Source organism: Equus asinus, chromosome 14, assembly GCF_041296235.1.
Source record: "Equus asinus isolate D_3611 breed Donkey chromosome 14, EquAss-T2T_v2, whole genome shotgun sequence".
NCBI classification, from domain to species: domain Eukaryota; kingdom Metazoa; phylum Chordata; class Mammalia; order Perissodactyla; family Equidae; genus Equus; species Equus asinus.
In genome coordinates this window covers 47,499,118-47,518,500 of record NC_091803.1, presented here as the reverse complement: position 1 = coordinate 47,518,500, position 19,383 = coordinate 47,499,118, and the positions used below count along the sequence as shown (strand labels likewise).

At 47.6% G+C, this 19,383-nt stretch overlaps 1 protein-coding gene across 11 annotated transcripts in view; it reads left to right on the top strand.

The window, feature by feature from the left end:
* Nucleotides 1-19,383, top strand: part of PDPK1 (3-phosphoinositide dependent protein kinase 1) — a 74,253-nt gene that overhangs the window by 43,818 nt on the left and 11,052 nt on the right. For all 11 annotated transcript variants that reach the window (XM_044747284.2, XM_070485167.1, XM_044747285.2 and 8 more), the window contains 5 exons: nt 3,574-3,649; nt 8,265-8,333; nt 8,574-8,670; nt 9,681-9,854; nt 13,279-13,496. In XM_044747284.2, coding sequence (XP_044603219.1) covers nt 3,574-3,649; nt 8,265-8,333; nt 8,574-8,670; nt 9,681-9,854; nt 13,279-13,496 — 634 coding nt within the window. The remainder of the gene's footprint in view (nt 1-3,573; nt 3,650-8,264; nt 8,334-8,573; nt 8,671-9,680; nt 9,855-13,278; nt 13,497-19,383) is intronic.

The window sequence follows — 19,383 nt, the reverse complement described above, 5'->3', positions numbered from 1 at the left end:
GATTCCGAGGACAGTCATATTCTTTTCCACACTCCAAAGGAGTCATTCATCTCTACACTAACGAGAGCTCCTTTCCAACGCAGTGACTTCATACTTCGCCAGGGACTTGGAGTCCCGCCTTTAAGAAGGTGGGCACAGGCTCCTGGGGAAGAGGAAGCGGCAGGTGTCATGGGAGACAAGCAGACCCAGGGCCAGAAAGCTTAAAACAACAACACAGTCCCAATGACATCATGATTCACAGTTTAAAGCCCAGCCCAGTACTGGGGGGTGTATGTCCTTTAGACTTTGTTTTGTGCATAATGTAGCTATTTAAAAGAACAAACACGTCTATGTACTGTTTGATAGCCTGCATTCTTTAATTATGCGCATATATATTTTTCCATATAAAAGTATTTTTCTGGGACTTGTAATCATAGCATTTAAAAAAATAGAAATCACAGAAGCAGCACATGATGACTGTGAAGAGTGGAAACACTGAATAGGCAGTGAAGTATCAAGTGCGGGTCCCAGCCCACCGGTGGATCCACCTTGTCGTCCCGCTGCTGGGCCCGCCTTAAGGATCAGGTGCCAGAAATGGATTTCCCGGGTCAGAGGGCAAGCCTGTTCTCTGTGGCTTTTAATGTTTATTGGAAAATTGTCCCCCCAAAAGTTACACCATTTCATATTTCCACCAGTAGCAGCGTGTCTCCTCAAATCCTTGCAACCCTGTGTATTTTCCTTCTTTTTTTATCTTTGCTGATTTGATAGCCTATCATGTTTTAATTTCATTTCTTTGATTCATTGCACCGTTAAATAGTTTCATTTGATTTTGGCTCTTGGTTTATTTTTTTCCCTCTTGTGAATCACCTCAGTGTTCTTGGCAGTATCAGTCAGGGTCCTGGCAGGATGCAAAAGCGGCCGAGGTCTTTACAGGAAAATCACTTACTGAGGGGACCAGTTAGGGAGAGAGAGTGGGGCGGAGGAAGCAACAGGGCTGGATCCCCGCAGCGGGACTGCGAGCCCCTTGGTCCCCAGGAGGCAGGTGGAAGGGACCCGGGAGTGGCCTGGAGGGGCCCACTGTGGTGGAAGACGGGTGCAGCATTGGGGTGCATGGGAGGAATAGCCCTCATTTCTCTCCTGCTTTCCTGCCTCCCCCTTGGGGCTCCTGCTGGCTCCTGGGCTGCAGTACACAGGATCCTGCCTTGGGGCACAGAGGAGGACAGAGACCATGTCTGGGGACAAATAGGAAGAGGCAGCACTTGACCCTGTCTGTGTTTTCTTCTTGGGCATCTGCCTTTGGAGGAAGTCTCCTTCATGGGGAGCTCCTCTGGCTATGGAGTGGCCCAGGAGTGGCGGGTGGGGATGTCACCGTAGTCAGTGGGCCTGTCTCAGTGCAGACCATTGCAGGTTGAATTGGTATGGCTGTGGGCCCTTGGTTCCTTTTGCATTTTAATTCAGGTGTTGTATTGTTTATAGCTGTATACGCTAAAGAATTTTGTAGACAGACAAAACATGGGTCTATTGTGTTTTACTGCAGGGAGCTATAACCCTGATGTCAGGTTATTTCTGAGTCAGGCCCAAGCCAAGGTGCCCAGTGCAGGGCCTTCAGTCAGCACAGGAAGAGAAGCATGCTTCCCCTGCACTGGAGCATACATGTAGCAGGGTGGGTGATTTTGTGAAGGAAAGACACAGGAAGGACTTTCAGCCTCCCTTTGCCAGCTCCCACTCCTCCAGAATGTTCCAGAACCGAGCTGGCTGCTCCTGCTGTGGTTAGGTCTCTGTCTTTGGAGCTCAGGTACTCGTGCCTGTGGAGAGCGCTGTCCCAGTGATGCTGTATGGAGGCCACCCGGGGTTCTCAGCTGAGCCCCCGGGGACATTTGGGGCTGGAGAATTTTCGGCTGTGGGTCCGTCTGGTGCCCTGCAGGGTAGTCAGCTGCATCCCTGGCTTCTACTCACTAGGTGACAGTAGTCCTTTCCTGCTCCTCTTGTGGCAGCTAGAAATGTCTCCAGGCATTGCTGGATGTCCCCTGGGGGCCCCACTTGTCCCCAGCTGAGAACCCTGCCTAGAGGAATGCTGACACTTGTCAGTGAGCCCAATGGGCACGAGCCTTCATGAGGTCTGTCCCTGCTTTTAGTGTTGCTGGATTTCAGGAGTGGTTCTGAAGGTCCAAGGGCCTCTCAGCAGTATTTATTGGTGTAATGTTTTACCGTGTACACGTTTCAGGTTGGTTTGGAAAATTTGTCCTTAGAGACTAATAATTTCTAGTGCAGATTATTAAAGATGTTGAGGAAAAGGACAGCTTGATCCGCAGAAGGGTCAGGTCAGGTAAAAGGGGCCTGTTTGCTCTGAGCAAAATAATGTTAAACCACAGTGCTATGTATCCTGTCTGCTTGGGGTTGGCAGGGTGGGAGATGGGGTCATGCTGGGACCTGTTGGTGGGAAAGGCAGTCTCCTCCACTGGCCTGTTTGAGCGGACCAGAGCCTTGCTGACGGCTGTTCAGAGCGGATCACAGAGTGCTGGTTATGTGGTGCCGGCAGTGGAGGGTCATGGGAGGCAGGTTGCTGCAAGTGATGTGGGGCATCACCAGGGAGTCATTGGAGGTGAGGCAGCATTTCATAAGCTCTTTAGAGAAGTGATTTGCTCTCAGATGGTGGGACTCTCACACAAGAATCCCTGATCCTGCATCCTCAGGTCTTGAGGAAAGGCCAAGAGCAGCTGTGCCGTCCATGGTGCTGGAGGCCGCCCCGGGAGATGCCTCAGGAGCGGGGTCAGGGCAGCACGCTGGCTCGTGCTCTGTATCCATCGTGCTGATCTATCAGGGCTACATGACCTCTGATGTCACTGGGGTGACACGGGTGTCGGTGCCTTCCCTCTCCAGTGATGGGCAGGTCCTGAGGGTCCTGCTGCCGCCCCACCCTACAATTCTGTAATTGAACTTGGTGACCCTTGCATCACACAGTCCAGTGCTAGAGGCGGCAGGATGTTGCAGAGGGTCCCTGGCCAGGACACCAGAGTCTTCTTCCCTTTATAGCCCCTAACCTCCCTGAGCTGTCTGTTACAAGGAGAGGGTATCCCTGCCCTACAAGCAGCCTGCAGGGATCCAGTCCTTTCCCACATTCTGCGCATGTTCAGTGCATGCTTGTTGCATGTCCAGGGCTGTTTTAGGCACTACAGGTCCAACAGTGAAAAACATGGACAAGACCCCAGTCCTTGAGATGCTCCCAGCTGGCAGAATGCTGGGCGAGTGTGACTCTGGTGTGTCGGTGAGAGGTGCCAGGAGGATGTGAGGCAGAAGGGGTCAGGAGGGGCTGCTCTGGTGGTCAGGGCAGGCGTCACTGAGCAAGTGACCTTTGAGCCAGCCCTTGGAGGAGAGGGCCTAGAAGGGGGTATGAGGGGAGGGCCCTGGACAAGGCAGGTCTCAGGAGTGGACAGTCCGATTCCAGGTGACGAGTGCTGTGCTGACAAAAAGCTCTAGTTTACACCCGTGTAAACCATGATGTCCTGATAGATGAACGTCAACTGTGCAGTGTCCACGATTGTGAATGTTTTGTGTCTCTGCATGACCTTTTTCCCTTTTCCCTCTTCTCATCAGCCAGGGCCAACTCGTTTGTAGGAACAGCCCAGTATGTTTCTCCAGAGCTGCTCACAGAGAAATCGGCCTGTAAAAGGTAACCTGCCTTCATCTGATCCCTAATTCTCTTGTCTCTAAAGTAGCGAGTCTGTTTTTCATGTGATATTTGTAGGTAAGAGCTTGACTTTTGTGCCCTTTATACAGTTCAGTCTGCTGGGGCAGAAGTTAGCGTTTGCCTTTAACAGGCGTCCTTCCTCTGATAACCTGTGTGCTTTTATTGTTACACTTCTACTTTCTGGGGCAGTTCTTGCTTTGTGCTTTGGGATGTGATCTTGTTCCTTTAGGAATAGCTATTCAGTGGTAGAAGTGTGGCTGATAGGTCTGTATTATTTTCTTGAGGCTTCCTACTGTGTCCCAGAACCTGGGGATCCTTGGTGCTGCCTCAGGGGGAAGCCTGGCAGTGGCGCAGCTGCAGGTCAGCTGTTTAGTGTAACAGGCTGTGCACAGTGTGAGAAGACTCCTGGAAGGCAGTGTGTCTGGGAGGGATGGGGCCAGTTTCCCAGCAGGGGCCCATCCGGCATGAACTAGACCTGCCCAGTGCTTAGACCTGGGACAGGTGTGGGTGTAGCTGCAGGGTTGAGGGCCTTGCTGCCCCTCAGTTGTGAAAATTAGAATTGCAGGGATGCATGAAGATGATGCAGCAGCTGGGTTTCTGTTTGCAGGGACAGAAGTCTGGAGAGTGGAGAAGGGTCAGTGGCAGGGCAGCTGGGCAGTGGAGGAGAGGAAGGTGGGGGCACAATGGCAAGAGCAGAGAGGAATCTGGGGAGCTGTCTTGGGTGCACATGAGGCAGATGGAGAACTGAGAGGTGGCAGTAGAGTTTGGGGTTTCAGAGTTTGGGAAGTGGTTCTAGAAGGTGACAAGTTCTGTGGTCGAAGCTTTTCCTTGGATTCTTCCTGCCCTGGACCGGTCAGATGCTCGGCCCACTGGCACCCTGCCTTGAGTTGACAGAGGGCCAGATGGTCAGTGTCCTGCACTGGCAGGCTGCAAGGGGCCACCTTCCAAGAGTGATAGAGGGACTGTGCCAGAGGCTGCAGAGGAGTGAATGGTTCTGGGGATGGCAGCTTTGTGTTTTGAGCATGATAGCTTTTAGAAATCTCTTTTTTATGGGGTAGAGCTAGGGCATGGACATGATGATGGGTGGCGGGGTGCTCTGCAAAAGTAAACTTGAGCATCTTTGCAGTCTTAGGGCTCTTTGTTTTTTTTTTTGTGAGGAAGATTCATCCTGAGCTAACATCTTTTGCAAACCCCCCGCCCCCAACTTGAGGAAAATTAGTCCTGAGCTAACATCTGTGCCAGTCTTCCTCTATTTTGTCCCTGTGGGATGCCTCCACAGCATGGCTGATGAGCAGAGTAGGTCTGCACTTGGGATCTGAACCCGTGAACCTGGGCTGCCGAAGTGGAGCACTTGGAACTTTAACCACTGGACCACGGGCCCGGCCCCATTGTTTTGTTTTTTCACCTTTATTCAATCAACAGATTTTGAGTTCTTATTGTGGGATAGACACTATTGTAGGTCAGGGCTTCCCCACTGGGGCGATTCTGACCCCCAGGGAACATTGGCCATGTCTGGACACAGTTTTGGTGTCACAGCTTGGCGGGAGTAGGGGGAAAGTGCTATTGGCATCCAGTGGGTGGAGGCCAGGGGCAGTGCTCAGCATCCTGCAATGCATACACGGCCCCACGGCAGGCATGACCGGCTCCAGCTGTCCTCAGGGCCGAGGCTGAGGAACCCTCCTCGGGTAGTGTGTGCTGTTGGCCAGATTCTCGAAGTGTACATCATCGCTGCCCAAGAACTAGCTCTTCCTCACCTTGGGGTTTGCTTGTAGGATGAGGCAGCTCCTCAGCACTGACGGCGGAGGGTCTCCAAGCTCTACTGAGTGAGATAAGCAAGACTCAGAGTGGCTACCTTCTGTGTGAAAGCAGGAGAATGTCTACCAGAGCCGCTTGTCCATGCCTTTAAAACTCTCTAAGGATATATAAGAAATGGGTAATAGTGTTTATCTGAACAGGATTGTGAGGGAGACATCAATATATATCTTTTTATGCTTTTAAATTTTTTAGTCATGTGATGTTTATTTAAAAACAGTTAAGAATTTTTTTCTGATTGTAAAAGTAATACCTATTCAGTGTAAAGAATTCTTAGAAAATATGGAGAATAAAAGAACAAAAAACACTCATACTCTCCAATCCACCGTAGTCACAGGTAGATTTGGTCTGTCTTTCCTCTTATTTTTTACTGTATGTTTCTCTGTATTTACATAATTTTTATACAACTGGAGTCATACTGAGTAACCAATTTTGATCCTACTTCTTGTGATTATATAATGAGTATTTCTCCACATCACTAAAATTATTTGCAGACCTTTTTAACAGCTGTGTGGTTTTCCAATGTATAAATTTATTGTAGTTCATCAAACTCTTTGTTGATTGTTGGACATTGCTGTGGTTTTCATTTATTTGACACAATCTGGCATGCTTGCTGTGTGCCACGTGTCCTGTGCTGTGGGGAGGAAGGGCACTCCTGCCCGTCTGGTGGGAGAGAGAGGGTGTCTGCTGGGTAGTGCCAGGGCTGCCCCAAGTTGTCTATTTGGATTTCAAGAAGTAGAATGACTTGATCTAACCGAGCATTTTAAAAATCTTTGGTCCATCCTGCTTTCCAGAAATGTTACACAGGCTTCCCCCTTTAGTTTTTATTGTATTATTGAAATGATAAGATGCCTGCTGATAATAAAACATTCAAATAATTCACAGAGGTAAAAAGTTAGCCCAAAAGCCAGGTCTCCTGGCAGTTCCACTCCCTGGAGATGACCCTGTGAAAGCAGCAGAGGCAGCCCTGCCCACAGCGCTGCCCCTCATCTCTGGTGCTTCCACGCTGAATGGCCAGTGCTTTTCTGTTAGCTTGTGTAGCTCCCCATTTTAACTAGACTGAACAGTGGAGAAAACCAAGTGTAGAAATACAGAGTATAATGTACTTTTATTTTTGTATTTTTGAGGAAGATTAGCCCTGAGCTAACTACTGCCAATCCTCCTCTTTTTGTTGAGGAAGACTGGCCCTGAGCTAACATCCATGCCCATCTTCCTCTACTTTATACATGGGATGCCTACCACAGCATGGCTTTTGCCAAGCGGTGCCATGTCTACACCTGGGATCCGAACCGGCGAACCCCAGGCCGCCGAGAAGCGGAACGTGTGAATTTAACTGCTGCACCACCGGGCCGGCCCCTATACTTTTATTGTTTTCATTTATTTATTTTTTTTTTTAAAGATTTTATTTTTTCCTTTTTCTCCCCAAAGCCCCCCAGTACATAGTTGTATATTCTTCGTTGTGGATCCTTCTAGTTGTGGCATGTGGGATGCTGCCTCAGCGGGGCTTGATGAGCAGTGCCATGTCCGCGCCCAGGATTCGAACCAACGAAACACTGGGCTGCCTGCAGCGGGGTGCGCGAACTTAACCACTCGGCCACGGGGCCAGCCCCCATATACTTTTATTTTTTAAATGTCCTCCACTCCATCTCTATGTTGTGACTCAGATTTCTGATCTGCTGGATTTTAAACCCACATCAAGTGCCTTGTCTGCTCCAGGGCTGCTGTGCTGGTGATGGGGTTGCAAGGACAGAGCCTTCGCCCACGGCCCCTGGCACTGCGGTTGGACTGTTGTCTCCACCCACGCCCTACAGTTTCATCTTCCAGAATGCCAGGCTGTGGCCTCTTCCAGAAACTGATTGTATCCAGCAACCCATGAACCCTACATACATTTAGGGCTTGGTAGGGGAGCAGCTGGCTTTGTGGGGCGAGGTTGCATCTTGATAGTTTCGTAGGGCTGAGCTGGGAATAGAATTCAAACCTTCCAGAGAAAATAAAATACGCAAATTAGATCTCAGTCTGAGCTCTGAGATGGCACTGAGGAGAGAGAATGAACGAGAGCAAGGTGAGATCGGGGGTGACATCAAGGGCGAGGAGAGCAGCCCCTCCAGGGTCCCTGCCAGCTGGTTCTGGAAACGACTTAGGGCAATTTAGAGCTGCAGTGTTTCTTTTAAACTGTATAATTAAAAAGTTTATAAAGGAGGGGCAGGGCTTTGCACAGCGAGTCCAAGAAGGGAAAGAGAAAGCTTGCTTTGTACACATCCTATGGATTGTCTGATTTGGCTCCTTGGCATACGTGCACTTGTGTCTGTGTCCTGGGGGCAAACACTGAGTGAGTTATGAGAGAATCTGAGTTTATTCTTAGCACTACCAACCTGCCAGTGACATGGGCAAGCCCTTTCAGGCCACCTAACCACCCCCAGCCCCAGCACTGGAAGAAGGTGCTTTTCTGTTGTAGTCAGGAGTGAACTCTGCTGCCTCTTCAGGACTGGATTGGGCCTGTGAGGAAGTTGGTAGCCCCCATTTGAGGTGGCAAAGCTGTGAGGGTGGCCACATGGCCTGGTCCAGTGGTGCCTGCTGTGCGTGGCATCCTCTGGACACAGGTCCCCAGGGAGGCCGTTAAAGGGCCCGGAGCAGGTTCCCATCTTCACATTGACCTGATTCTAAACAGGAAGAGTAGATTGGAAGCTGAAATAGGGTAGTATGAACAGATGGTATAGAAATGAATTGTGCTTGTCACTGAAATTTTACAAATGTCATTCTTCTTTGTCTCCCCCCTCCGTTAAAGTTCAGACCTTTGGGCTCTTGGATGCATAATATACCAGCTTGTGGCAGGACTGCCACCATTCCGAGCCGGGTAAGAGACTGCTCCCTCTCTCCCCGCAGCCCATCGCAGCAGCCTGACAAGAGAAGTGCGAGGTGGCAGTCCCAGGGGCTGGGCAAAGGTGGGGAGGAACTTGCATGACGATTCTTTAGTGAACATGGTGGCTCTGTGGGGAGAGAGGGAGGCCACCGTCCCAGGAAAGTTACAGTACAGCTCTGTACTGGGGAGGTTTGTGTGACCTTGTCTGGAATGATGATTTTTCTTATTTTACAGAAACGAATATCTTATATTTCAGAAGATCATTAAATTGGAATATGACTTTCCTGAAAAATTCTTCCCTAAGGCAAGAGACCTTGTGGAAAAGCTTTTGGTAAATATTTTGAATTTTCTTCTGGTAAGATGATCTGATATCCACAGTCTGAGTCCCTCTGGAACTGCCGTCAGAGGGGCTTTCCTGGAGGCACTTGCGTTTAATCAGAGGGTGTTTCAGGGGTGATGGTGATTGTAGATGGGCTCGTATCTTCTGTTTCATCTCATTATAAGCTCTTTTTAATTTCCAAATGACTGATTCTTCACCTGAATAAGACAGGAAATTACTGTATCATTTTGCATTTGCTCATCAACATACATAGCGTTTTAAGTTACCTGATGGAGCAACTGGGTGTGTTACAATGGCAGGTGGCTGTCAGTCCTACTTAGTGACATCTGTGAATATCACCTTTAGAGTCAGCTACATGAAGGGTGTAAAGATAAACCCAGGTAATATGGCAAAGGTAAACAGTTTTACCAGGACAGGTATGTCCATTTATGTTCTAGAAACTGCTGTGTCCCTGCCCCTGGGGTGCTTTGGCTCTGGACCTTGACTTAACTGATCTTGGGGGAGCAGGGTTGATTCTACCTCAGTGGTGGTGTGCTCTTGATCCTCTGTGGGTCTGGGGGTGGGGGTGGGTGAGCATCCGAGCTCTGGAGGAGACCCTTTGAGATCAAGCGCTGGTAGGAGGGGGCACTTTACTTCCATCTGTGATAGCTTACTGTCCAGACGAGTTCTTCGTTCTCTTTGTTACTAACATCAATAGTTCATTTCTTGTTTTTGTTTTAGGATTTTTAAGTGTACATTTTAAAAGAATACTTGCTGTTCTTCATTAAATTTTGAGGTTGTGATTCATTGTCACTTGTGAGAGGGAAAAGGATAAAGACCGAGAGAAGTGAAGGAGCCCCAGAGGACTCCGTGGTCCCTGGCCTCCTGTGGGCTTGGGCAGACAGGCCATGGTGCCCTTCCTATTTCCAGGAGATACTAAGAATTGAAAAGAACTACTCAAAAAGAATATTTTTGTCAGAATTACTTTTTAACCCTGACACTGATTTGTCTCAACTTTTAAGGTTTTAGATGCCACAAAGCGATTAGGCTGTGAAGAAATGGAAGGATACGGCCCTCTGAAAGCCCATCCATTCTTTGAGTCCATCACGTGGGAGAATCTGCACCATCAGACGCCTCCAAAGCTCACAGCTTACTTACCAGCCATGTCGGAAGATGATGAAGACTGCTATGGCAACGTAAGCTGGCTCACATCTGTCGGAAACAGCCCAGGGAAAAATGAATTCTGCTTGTCAGGCTGTGTGAAAATCATTCCTCTGTGCACGGGGAGTTTGTGCCCGCAAGCCATGGGACCCCAGTTTGTAGGATGAGTGGCTAACGGGGAAGCCAGCATAGATCTGTTGGTGGTTGAACAACGCTTAATGGCCCCAAGTCTGAGTCTCTCAGCTAGATGGGCCAATGAGGCTTCTGTCTGCACGTCTGCCCCGAGTACAGATTGCCAGGCTCTGGGGTGGGCAAGTCCCTTTTTCTCATTTCCTCTAGTTAATTTTCACCCAAAGGGGTCAAACCAGATCCAGATGTGGGGTGGGAGGAGCCTAGAGCCAGTGGGAGCGACACCTTCCTCTCGTCCCCTTTGGCTCCTGGGTGCCAAGTCTCCAGGTGGGCTTGTCTTCTGCTTCTGGCTGGTGTCTTTATAATAGTGTGTCTAAAGATGTTCTGGAATGTTTCTGATTTTTCCGAGAAAAGCCCAGGGTGCTGCTGCTTTGAACTTTCTGGAAATAGGGGATTGAGGGTGGACACTGGTCACTGTTGGCTTTTAATGCCTGGTAGAAGTGGGGACTGTGGCACAGGCCTGAGGGGTGCAGCACCCTGGGGTTTCTCGGAAGCCGCAGTCACCGGCTGGACCTCAGATGTAGGGTCTTTAGTATCCTTTGTTCTTTAAAGTTTCCTTATGGAAGATGTGAAACATATGGAAGGGGACAGAGGAGTACGGTGAGCTGCGGGTAACCATCAGCCACCTTCAGTTATCAACTTCTGGGTATTCTGGTGCTCCCTCCTCACCACCACCATGACTCCCATATTTAAACATGATTTCTAGTGTTGTTAGTATCATTGATAGTGCATTCTTCAGGTTTGATTTCTGTCATTGTGGCTTATTCTAACCAATTATCGTGTAGAGTCCCACTCCAGTTGACTGGGGAATTCTAGATTTTATCTAAAAGTCATCCAAAGCTAAGTTGAATCACTACTGATATCACCTCTTGGAGACCAAGAGCTCCCTGTGTCTCCTACCTACTGTGGTAAGCAACACACTCCCTTTTTTGTCCTGAAATATCCTTTGTGCGCAGACGCGACTGGAGCCAGATGTGGAGAGCCATCTGTGCTCACCCCTGACCTCCTTCCCCCACAGTGGCCAAGGCTGTCTGCAGCTGCCACGGGTGCAGACTGAGAGGATTCAGCCCCAGGACTCGCTCCCCTGGCCCTGGGTGCCCTCCTCAGCTCTGATGTTACTCCTGAGTCATGGCCAGCAAGAGTGGGTCGGGGTCTCCAGTATCTTTGGCAGGGGTGTCCCAGGGAAGTAGCTTGCTTGGTCGGCTGAGCTCTGAAGGAGCTGCGTAGGCCCTGGGTGTCTGGGATCTCAGTGCCCGGGGAGCTCGGCTTCGTGTGTTGTGTGTGTGTGCACACTGGAGTGTCTTTTGCAGGCCTTCTGTCTGCTGTTTCATCCCATTTGCTGTGTTGAGAGCTCTGGCTTCTTGGTACTCGCGTGTTACTGTCTTAAAACCGGCTTCATGTGTTAACAGCTTGCTTTTTGTTAAATGGCTCATCCTCACCTTTGAAAGCTGTGTAGTTTGAAAGGCTTGGAAAGTACTCAGACAAAGCTCCGTACACCAGATTCACGTTTGGACAGTTAGTGAGCCTTCAAAAAGACTTTGACCTGGAAAGGTGTCAGATACAGAGAAAACCTGCTCCAGGGGGCGCTCCCTTCCTGCAGGTGTTGACAGTGTATCACGGAGCATGACAGTCTCGCCCGAGAGGCTCCAAGAGAGCCCAGGGTCCTTTGCAGCAGGAAGGGGGCTTCCCTCTGAGGGCGAGGAGCTGTAGCATGTCTTTATTCAGAGAACGAAGGGAGCAGGTGCTTAGTTCTCTTCCATGTTCCTGATCCCCCGCCAGTGGCTGGTGGTAATGCTGATGGTGGGATGCTGAGTGAGCCACGCAGGTGTGGCTCCTTGGAGAAGGTTCAGTCTTGGACCAGCACAGTTGGGAGTTTCCTTGTGACGTGTTGGTGAGCATCTCTGCTCCAGCCCAGGGTTACCCCCCATCACATATCCTTTCTTGGCCTGGGTTTTGTGCGGAGGGCCTGGACTAGGTGCTGCTGAAGGGAGAAGAGTAGAGAGCATCTGGAACTTTCCCTGGGGAACAGGACAGGAATCGCCCAGCAAGTGGTGGTTGTGGTGGTAAGCCAACAGCCTATAAACCCACAGCTCTGTGATGGGAACAAGGCAGCCACTGTGTTGGAAAGATGCAGAGGACCGGTTCTGAATTTGGAGTGTGACCTTGGGCAAGTTCTGAGCCTCAGTTTCCCCATTTCAGAAATGGGTTGATGGTAACAGCCACCTCACGGTCTTTGCAGGCTTGTTGAGACACCTCGGGGCCTTGTGGAAACTTCTGTAAACTGTGAGATGATGTGTAGAGGTGGCCTCGGCCTGGGGTGTCCTCAGAGAAGAAGTGGAGAATGCACCAGAACAAGGCCTTAGATGGAAGGGCTTTGGGAGTGTCTTGGGGTCATTCCTCCCCAGGACCAGTGAGGCGGGGCTGAGGCTGCTGCTGGTGCTGTGTGAGCAGTTGGGACAAGACCGCTTGGGGCAGCAAGTGAGGAGGGTGGGTGCAGGGTCTGCAGAAGGGGGCCAACCTCTGTGGTTGGTGGCTCGGGCCTTTCTGGAGGAACAGAGGACTTGGAAGGACGTGCTGCACTCTCGTCTTGGCTATTGCTGGGGGCATCTTTGCTTTTCCCTCATGGTTAGCCATGACAGGGCTCAAGTGTGGGGCCTGTAGCCATGGGGAGCAGGCTGTCCAGGGTGGCCACTCCTCCCCAGCTCTTTGCTGGGGGCTCTCTGGCTTGGTCAGTGGCCCTAGGAGTGTTTGAGTGCACAGAGACCAAAGGAGGAGGGTGCCGGAACTCCCAGGGTCCTGCCACTGAGCCTCTGCGCCTTGGAGGTGGATCCTGTGGGGCCATGCACATCCCGTCCTTCCTCTTCCCAGCAGGTGTCCCGACCCCCTCCTCTAGTCCAGGCAACACAGGGACTCGCAGAGGTCAGCAGCCTCCAAGTCTCAGGTCTCCCCTTCTGTACATGAAGACTGAAGGTTAGCCCTTCTCTGGGGCAAACATCTTTTCATGTTCCCATCAGAAGGGGAACCCAGACCAGGAAGGATCCAGCCCTGCCTTGGTTCAATGGCCAGCCATCCAGTAGAGGCGAAATCGGCTGCCCACACTGACCAGGAAAAACAGAGCTGGGCTGGGCTCTGCAGCTCATCTCCCACAGAGGCCTTGGGGCCTTTGGGGTGTGAGCTTGCTGGGTGTAAGACAGGTTAGAGTGTGTCTGCATCTTTGGACCCTAGGGAAAATTAAGGCAGTGTTCTCACTTTTCCTTCTTCCCTGTGCAGTACGACAATCTCCTGAGCCAGTTTGGCTGCATGCAGGTGTCATCGTCATCGTCCTCCCACTCCTTGTCTGCCTCGGACGCAGCTCTGCCGCAGAGGGCGGGCAGCAACATTGAGCAGTATATCCATGACCTGGACACTAATTCTTTTGAACTGGACTTACAATTTTCTGAAGATGAGAAGAGGTTATTATTGGAGAAGCAGGCCAGTGGAAACCCGTGGTAAGAATTTATAGACGGAAGCAGTGCTTCATTTAGAAATGCAGAGCAGAAGACCTGGGGACTCGAGGCGTGGGAAACTGAGAGAGCCAGGCACCTCGTCTTTGTCACCACTTTCCGTAACGGCTTCGTACTGCCTCACATCTCCCACAACTGCCTTTAACGCTCTGCAAAGAGTCCAACTGGAAATGGGTGTTGAGAGGCATCTGCCCAGGGCGGGAGCGGGTTTGGGACCCTCAGGGGCCCAGTGAGTCGGGCATGCCACGTGGATTCACCATGATTTAAATAACCACTGCCCTGTGGGGAGATGTTTGGGGTGTTCCAGGGTTTTGGTGTTGTAAATCATCCTTTGTACATAGCTTTTCCCACTTGTCTGAATATTTCCTTTAAGGTAGAATCTTGGGGTGGCAGGTGGAGTGAGGGGCGCACATTTAAGAAGGTGAGGGGCCGGTCTGGTGGTGCAGCGGTTAAGTGCACACGTTTTGCTTCCATGGCCCGGGGTTCGCTGGTTTGGATCCCGGGTGCGGACATGGCACCGCTTGGCAACTATGCTGTGGTAGGCGTCCCACATATAAAGTGGAGGAAGACAGGCACGGATGTTGGCTCAGGGGCAGTCTTCCTCAGCAAAAAGAGGAGGATTAGCGGCAGATGTTAGCTCAGGGCTGACCTTCCTCAAAAAAAAAAAAAAACATTAAAAATTTAAAAAAATGAAGAAGGCGATACTTTGTCTCCGTGGGGCCCGAGAACCCCATTTCCCAGGGGTTTTGCCTGCGTGTTTTGATGCTCTAAAAATGGGCCCATGTGAATTTGCTTTTGTATTCTTACTGAGGCAAACATCTTGTATGTTCACTGGTCGTTTGTATTCATTTTTTGTGGTTCTTTGTGTCTTTTTCTTCTTGCATCTTTTTAAAATTGACTTTTAAGAGCCATAGATATGAAGAATATTTCTCTGATATTTTGCAAACATTTTTCTTCAGTTTTTCTCTTCAGTTGTTTGTGTGTGTTTTTGTGTGGAAGTTGCAAATTCTTACAAAGTCAAACCTGTCTGTCTTTATTTTCTGTTTTCTGTCTCGGTCATGTTGAGAAGAGCTGCTCCACCCGGACGCTTTCTTCACGCATTTTTATGGTGTCACCTCCCACGTGGACAGAGGAGTCTGATGGGGCGGTGTTTTTCGGGAAGTTATGTTGGGGTAGGAGGTATGTGGAGGTGGGAGGAGAAGGCAGGCCAGGATTTGAGGGCTTGGCTAGGCAAGAGAGAAGACATGACTTAGCGGAGATTGTGTGGAGGAATGAGAGCAAGTAGGAGGTGGGGCGCAGAGGAAAAGCAGCACACGGATGAAGCTAGGATTTTGTACCGTTAGAAATTATTGCCTCTAGAAAAAGTGAGTTTAGATATGGGCCAACTGAAATCATCTACACTTGTCGAGAATTTATATTTCCTAAATTAACATTACTAGGAGTTCTAATATGTCCTGAGCAGGAGGGAAGGGGCTCTGGTCAAAACAGTTTGGCACTGCTGGGCCACACACTCTGAGTAGGTCCGTTCGCTGGGTTGTGTGGGAGCTTCCTGGGCCCATGTGATGCCAGTCGGGATCCCTCAGATGGGCCTGCTGTGTTCTCCCCTCATGCTTGGCCGGGAGCAGAGCACGATGGAGAAGCGCAGGCACATAGGTGACTCCCCAGAAGGCCTGTGTACCTCTGCCAGAGGCCCTGGGCAGCCCAGACCCTGAATTCAGCCTGCTGGTCTAGGCAGCACAGAGCACCTAGCAGCAAGTCACGTCGTGCATCCTCCTGCCTGCTCTTTGTTCTGGGTTTGCTTCCCTTTCTTCCAGACGTGGGCCCATTCTCAAGCTGGTGACTGTAGAGAGCTTGAGGGTATCTCTTGCTTGGCCAGTGGGAGGTCCCTTGGGCACTTTGTTCTTTACAACAGTGGTTCTCAGTGCATGGCCCATGGACCATAATGATAATTTTGAAATAATACTAAGATGATATTTTCTTTTTCACTCTTAATTCTCTATGAATGTGTAGCAGGGTTTTTCAAAGGCTATGTGCTATAGGATGACATTATTGCTTTGATGGCTAATGGAATGTGTGTTTTCTTGTCTTTTAAAAAAATTTTCTTGAGGTCATAATAGTCTATAACATTGTGAAATTTCAGGTGTACATTATTTGTCAGTCACCATATACGTGTGCCCCTTTAATCCTTATGCTCACACCCCAACCTCCTTCCCCTTTGGTAACCACCAATCTGTTCTCTTTGTCTACATGGGTATCTTCCACATATGAGTGAAATCATGTGATGTTTCTCTTTTTCTGTCTGGCTTATTTCTGTTAAGATAATAGACCCTCAAGGTTCATCCATGTTTCAAATGGGACAATTTTGTCTCTTTTTTTATGGCTGAATAGTATTCTTTCTTTATCCACTCTATCAGTAGATGGGCACTTGGGTTGCTTCTGTGTCTTGGCTATTGTGAATAATGCTGCAATGAACATAGGGGTGCATAAGTCTCTCTGAATTGTTGATTTCAAGTTCTTTGGATAAATACCCAGTAGTGGGATAGCTGGGTTGTATAGTATTTCTATTTTTATTTTATTTATTTCTTTGGTGAAGAAGATTGGCCCTGAGCTAATATCTGCTAGTGCTCTTCCTCTTTTTGCTTGAGGAAGATTGTTGCTGAGCTAACATCTGTGCCTGTCTTCCTCTATTTTGTATGTGGGATGCCACCACAGCATGGCTTGATGAGTGGTGTGTAGGTCTGTACCGGTTTCTGAACCCATGAACCCTAGGTTGCTGAAGCAGAGCATGTGAACTTAACCACTATGCCACCGGGCTGGCCCCTATATGTATGTATATATATTTTTTAAAGATTGGCACCTGAGCTAACATCTGTTGCCAATCTTTTTTTTTTTTCTTCTTCTCCCCAAAGCCCCCCAGTACATAGTTGTATATATTCTAGTTGTAGAGGCTTTTGGCTCCACTGTGTGGGACGCTGCCTCAGCATGGCTTGATAAGTGGTGCTAGGTCTGCGCTCAGGATCCGAATTGGTGAAACCCTGGGCTGCTGAAGCAGACTGCGCAAACTTGACCACTTGACCACGGGGCCAGCCCCTATTTTTAATTTTTTGAGAAGCCTCCATACTGTTTTCCATGGTGGATGCACCAGTTTGCATTCCCACCAGCAGTGTATGAGGGTTCCCTTTTCTCCACATCTTCTCCAATGTTTGTTATTTTTTGTTGTGATAATTATAGCCATTCTAACAGGTGTAAGGTGATAGCTCACTGTAGTTTTGATTTGCAGTTCCCTAACAGTTAGCCATGTTGAACATCTTTTCATGTGCCTGTTGGCCATCTGTGTATCTTCTTTGGAAAAATATCTGTTCATATCCTCTGGGCGTTTTTTGATCAGGTGGTTTGTTTTTTTGTTGAGTTGTATGAGTCTTTTATATATTTTGGAGATTAAGCCCTTGTCAGATATATGATTTGCAAATATTTTCTCCCAGTTGGTGAGTTGTCTTTTTGTTTTGTTTCTGGTTTCCTTTGCCTTGGAGAAGCTCTTTAGTCTGATGTAGTCCCATTTGTTCATTTTTTCCTTTGTTTCTCTTACCTGAGTCGACATGGTGTTTGAAAAGATGCTTCTAAGACTGATGTCAAGGAGTGTACTTGCTCATATTTTCTTCTAGGAGTTTTGTGGTTTCAGGTCTTACATTCAAGACTTTGATCCATTTTGAGTTAGTTTTTGTGTATGGTGAAAGATAACGGTCTACTTTCATTCTTTTGAATGTGTCTGTCCAGTTTTACCAGCACCATTTATTGAAGAGACTTTCCTTTCTCCATTGTATGTTCTTGGCCGCTTGTTGAAGATTAACTGTCCGTAGATGTGTGGTGTTATTTTTGGGCTTTCAATTCTGTTCCATTGATCTGTGTCTGTTTTTGTACCAGTACCATGCTGTTTTGATTACTATAGCCTTGTAGTATATTTTGAAGTCAGGAATTGTGATGCCTCCAACTTTGTTCTTTTTTCTCAGGATTCCTTTAGCTATTCAGGGTCTTTTGTCACCCCATATTAATTTTAGGATTGTTTGTACCATTTCCATGAAGAATGTCATTGGGATTCTGAATGGGATTGTATTGAATTTCTAGATTGCTTTAGGTAATATGGACTCATTACCTATGTTTGTTCTTCCAATCCATGTGCATGGAATATCGTTCCATTTCTTTATCTCATCATCAATTTCTTTCAATAATGTCTTACAGTTTTCATTGTATAGGTTTTTCATGTCCTTGGTTAAATTTATTCCTAGATATTTTATTCTTTTTGTTGTGATTGTAAATGAGATTGTATTCTTGAGTTCTCTTTCTGTTAGTTCATTGTAAGTATAGAAATGCAACTGATTTTTCTAAGTTGACTTTTGTACCCTGCAATTTTGCTGTACCTGTTGATTATTTCTAATAGTTTTCTGATGGATTCTTTAGGATTTTCTATATATAGAATCATGTCTTCTGCAGTGAGAGTTTCACTTCTTCATTGCCAATTTGGATACTTTTTATTTCTTTCTCTTCCCTGATTACTCTGGCCAAAACCTCCAGTACTATTGAATACGAGTAGTGAGAGTGGGCACCCTTGTCTTGTTCCTTTTCTCAGAGGGGTGGCTTTCAGTTTTTCACCATTGAGTATGATGTTAGCTGTGGGTTTGTCATATACCGCCTTTATTTTGTTGAGGTACTTTCCTTCTATACCCATTTTATTGAGAGTTTTTATCATAAATGAATGTTGGATCTTGTCAAATGCCTTTTCTGCATCTATTGAGATGATCATGTGGTTTTCATTCCTCATTTTGTTAATGTGGTGTATCACATTGATTGATTTGGGGATGTTGAACCATCCCTGCATCCCTGGTATAAATCCCACTTGATCATGGTGCATGATCCTTTTAGTGTATTGCTGTATTCGGTTTGCCAATACTTTGTTGAGGATTTTTACATCTATGTTCATCAGCAATATTGGCCTGTAATTTTTCTTCTTTGTGTTGTCTTGTCTGCCTTTGGGATCAGGGTGATGTTGGCCTCATAGAATGAGTTAGGAAGTATTCCATCTTCTTCAATTTTTTGGTATAGTTTGAGAAAGATACATATTGAATCTTCTTTGAATGTTTGGTAGAATTCTCCTGAGAAGCCATCTGGTCCTGGACTTTTATTTTGGGGGAGGTTTTTGATTACTCTTTCAATCGCTTTACTTGTGATCGGTCTATTCAGATTCTGTATTTCTTCTTGATTCAGTTTTGGGAGGTTGTATGAGTCTAAGAATTTATCCATTTCTTCTAGATTGTCCAAGTTGTTGGCATATAGTTTTTCATAGTATTCTCTTATAATTCTTTGTATTTCTGTGATATTCATTGTAATTTCTCCTCTTGCATTTCTAATTTTCTTTTTATTTGACCTTTCCTTTTTTCTTAGTGAATCTGGCTAAGGATTTTTTTCTTTGTCTTCTCAAAGAACCAGCTCTTAGTTTCATTGATCCTTTCTACTGTTCTTTTGGTTTCTATTTCACTTATTTCTGCTCTAAATTTTATTCTTTCCCTCCTTCTGCTGACTTTGGGCTCTGTTTGTTCTTTTTCTTGTTCTCTTAGGTGTAGTTTAAGATTACTTATTTGAGATTTTTCTTGTTTGTTACAGTGGGCCTGTATTGCTATGAATTTCCCTCTTAGGACTGCTTTTCCTACATCTCATGTGAGATGGTATGGTGTATTTTCATTTTCATTTGTTTCCAGATTATTTTGATTTTTCCTTTAATTTCTTCATTGATCTGTTGGTTGTTCAGTAGCATGTTGTATAGTCTCCACATGTTTGTGAGTTTCCCAGCTTTTTTCTTGTAGTTAATTTCTAGTTTCAT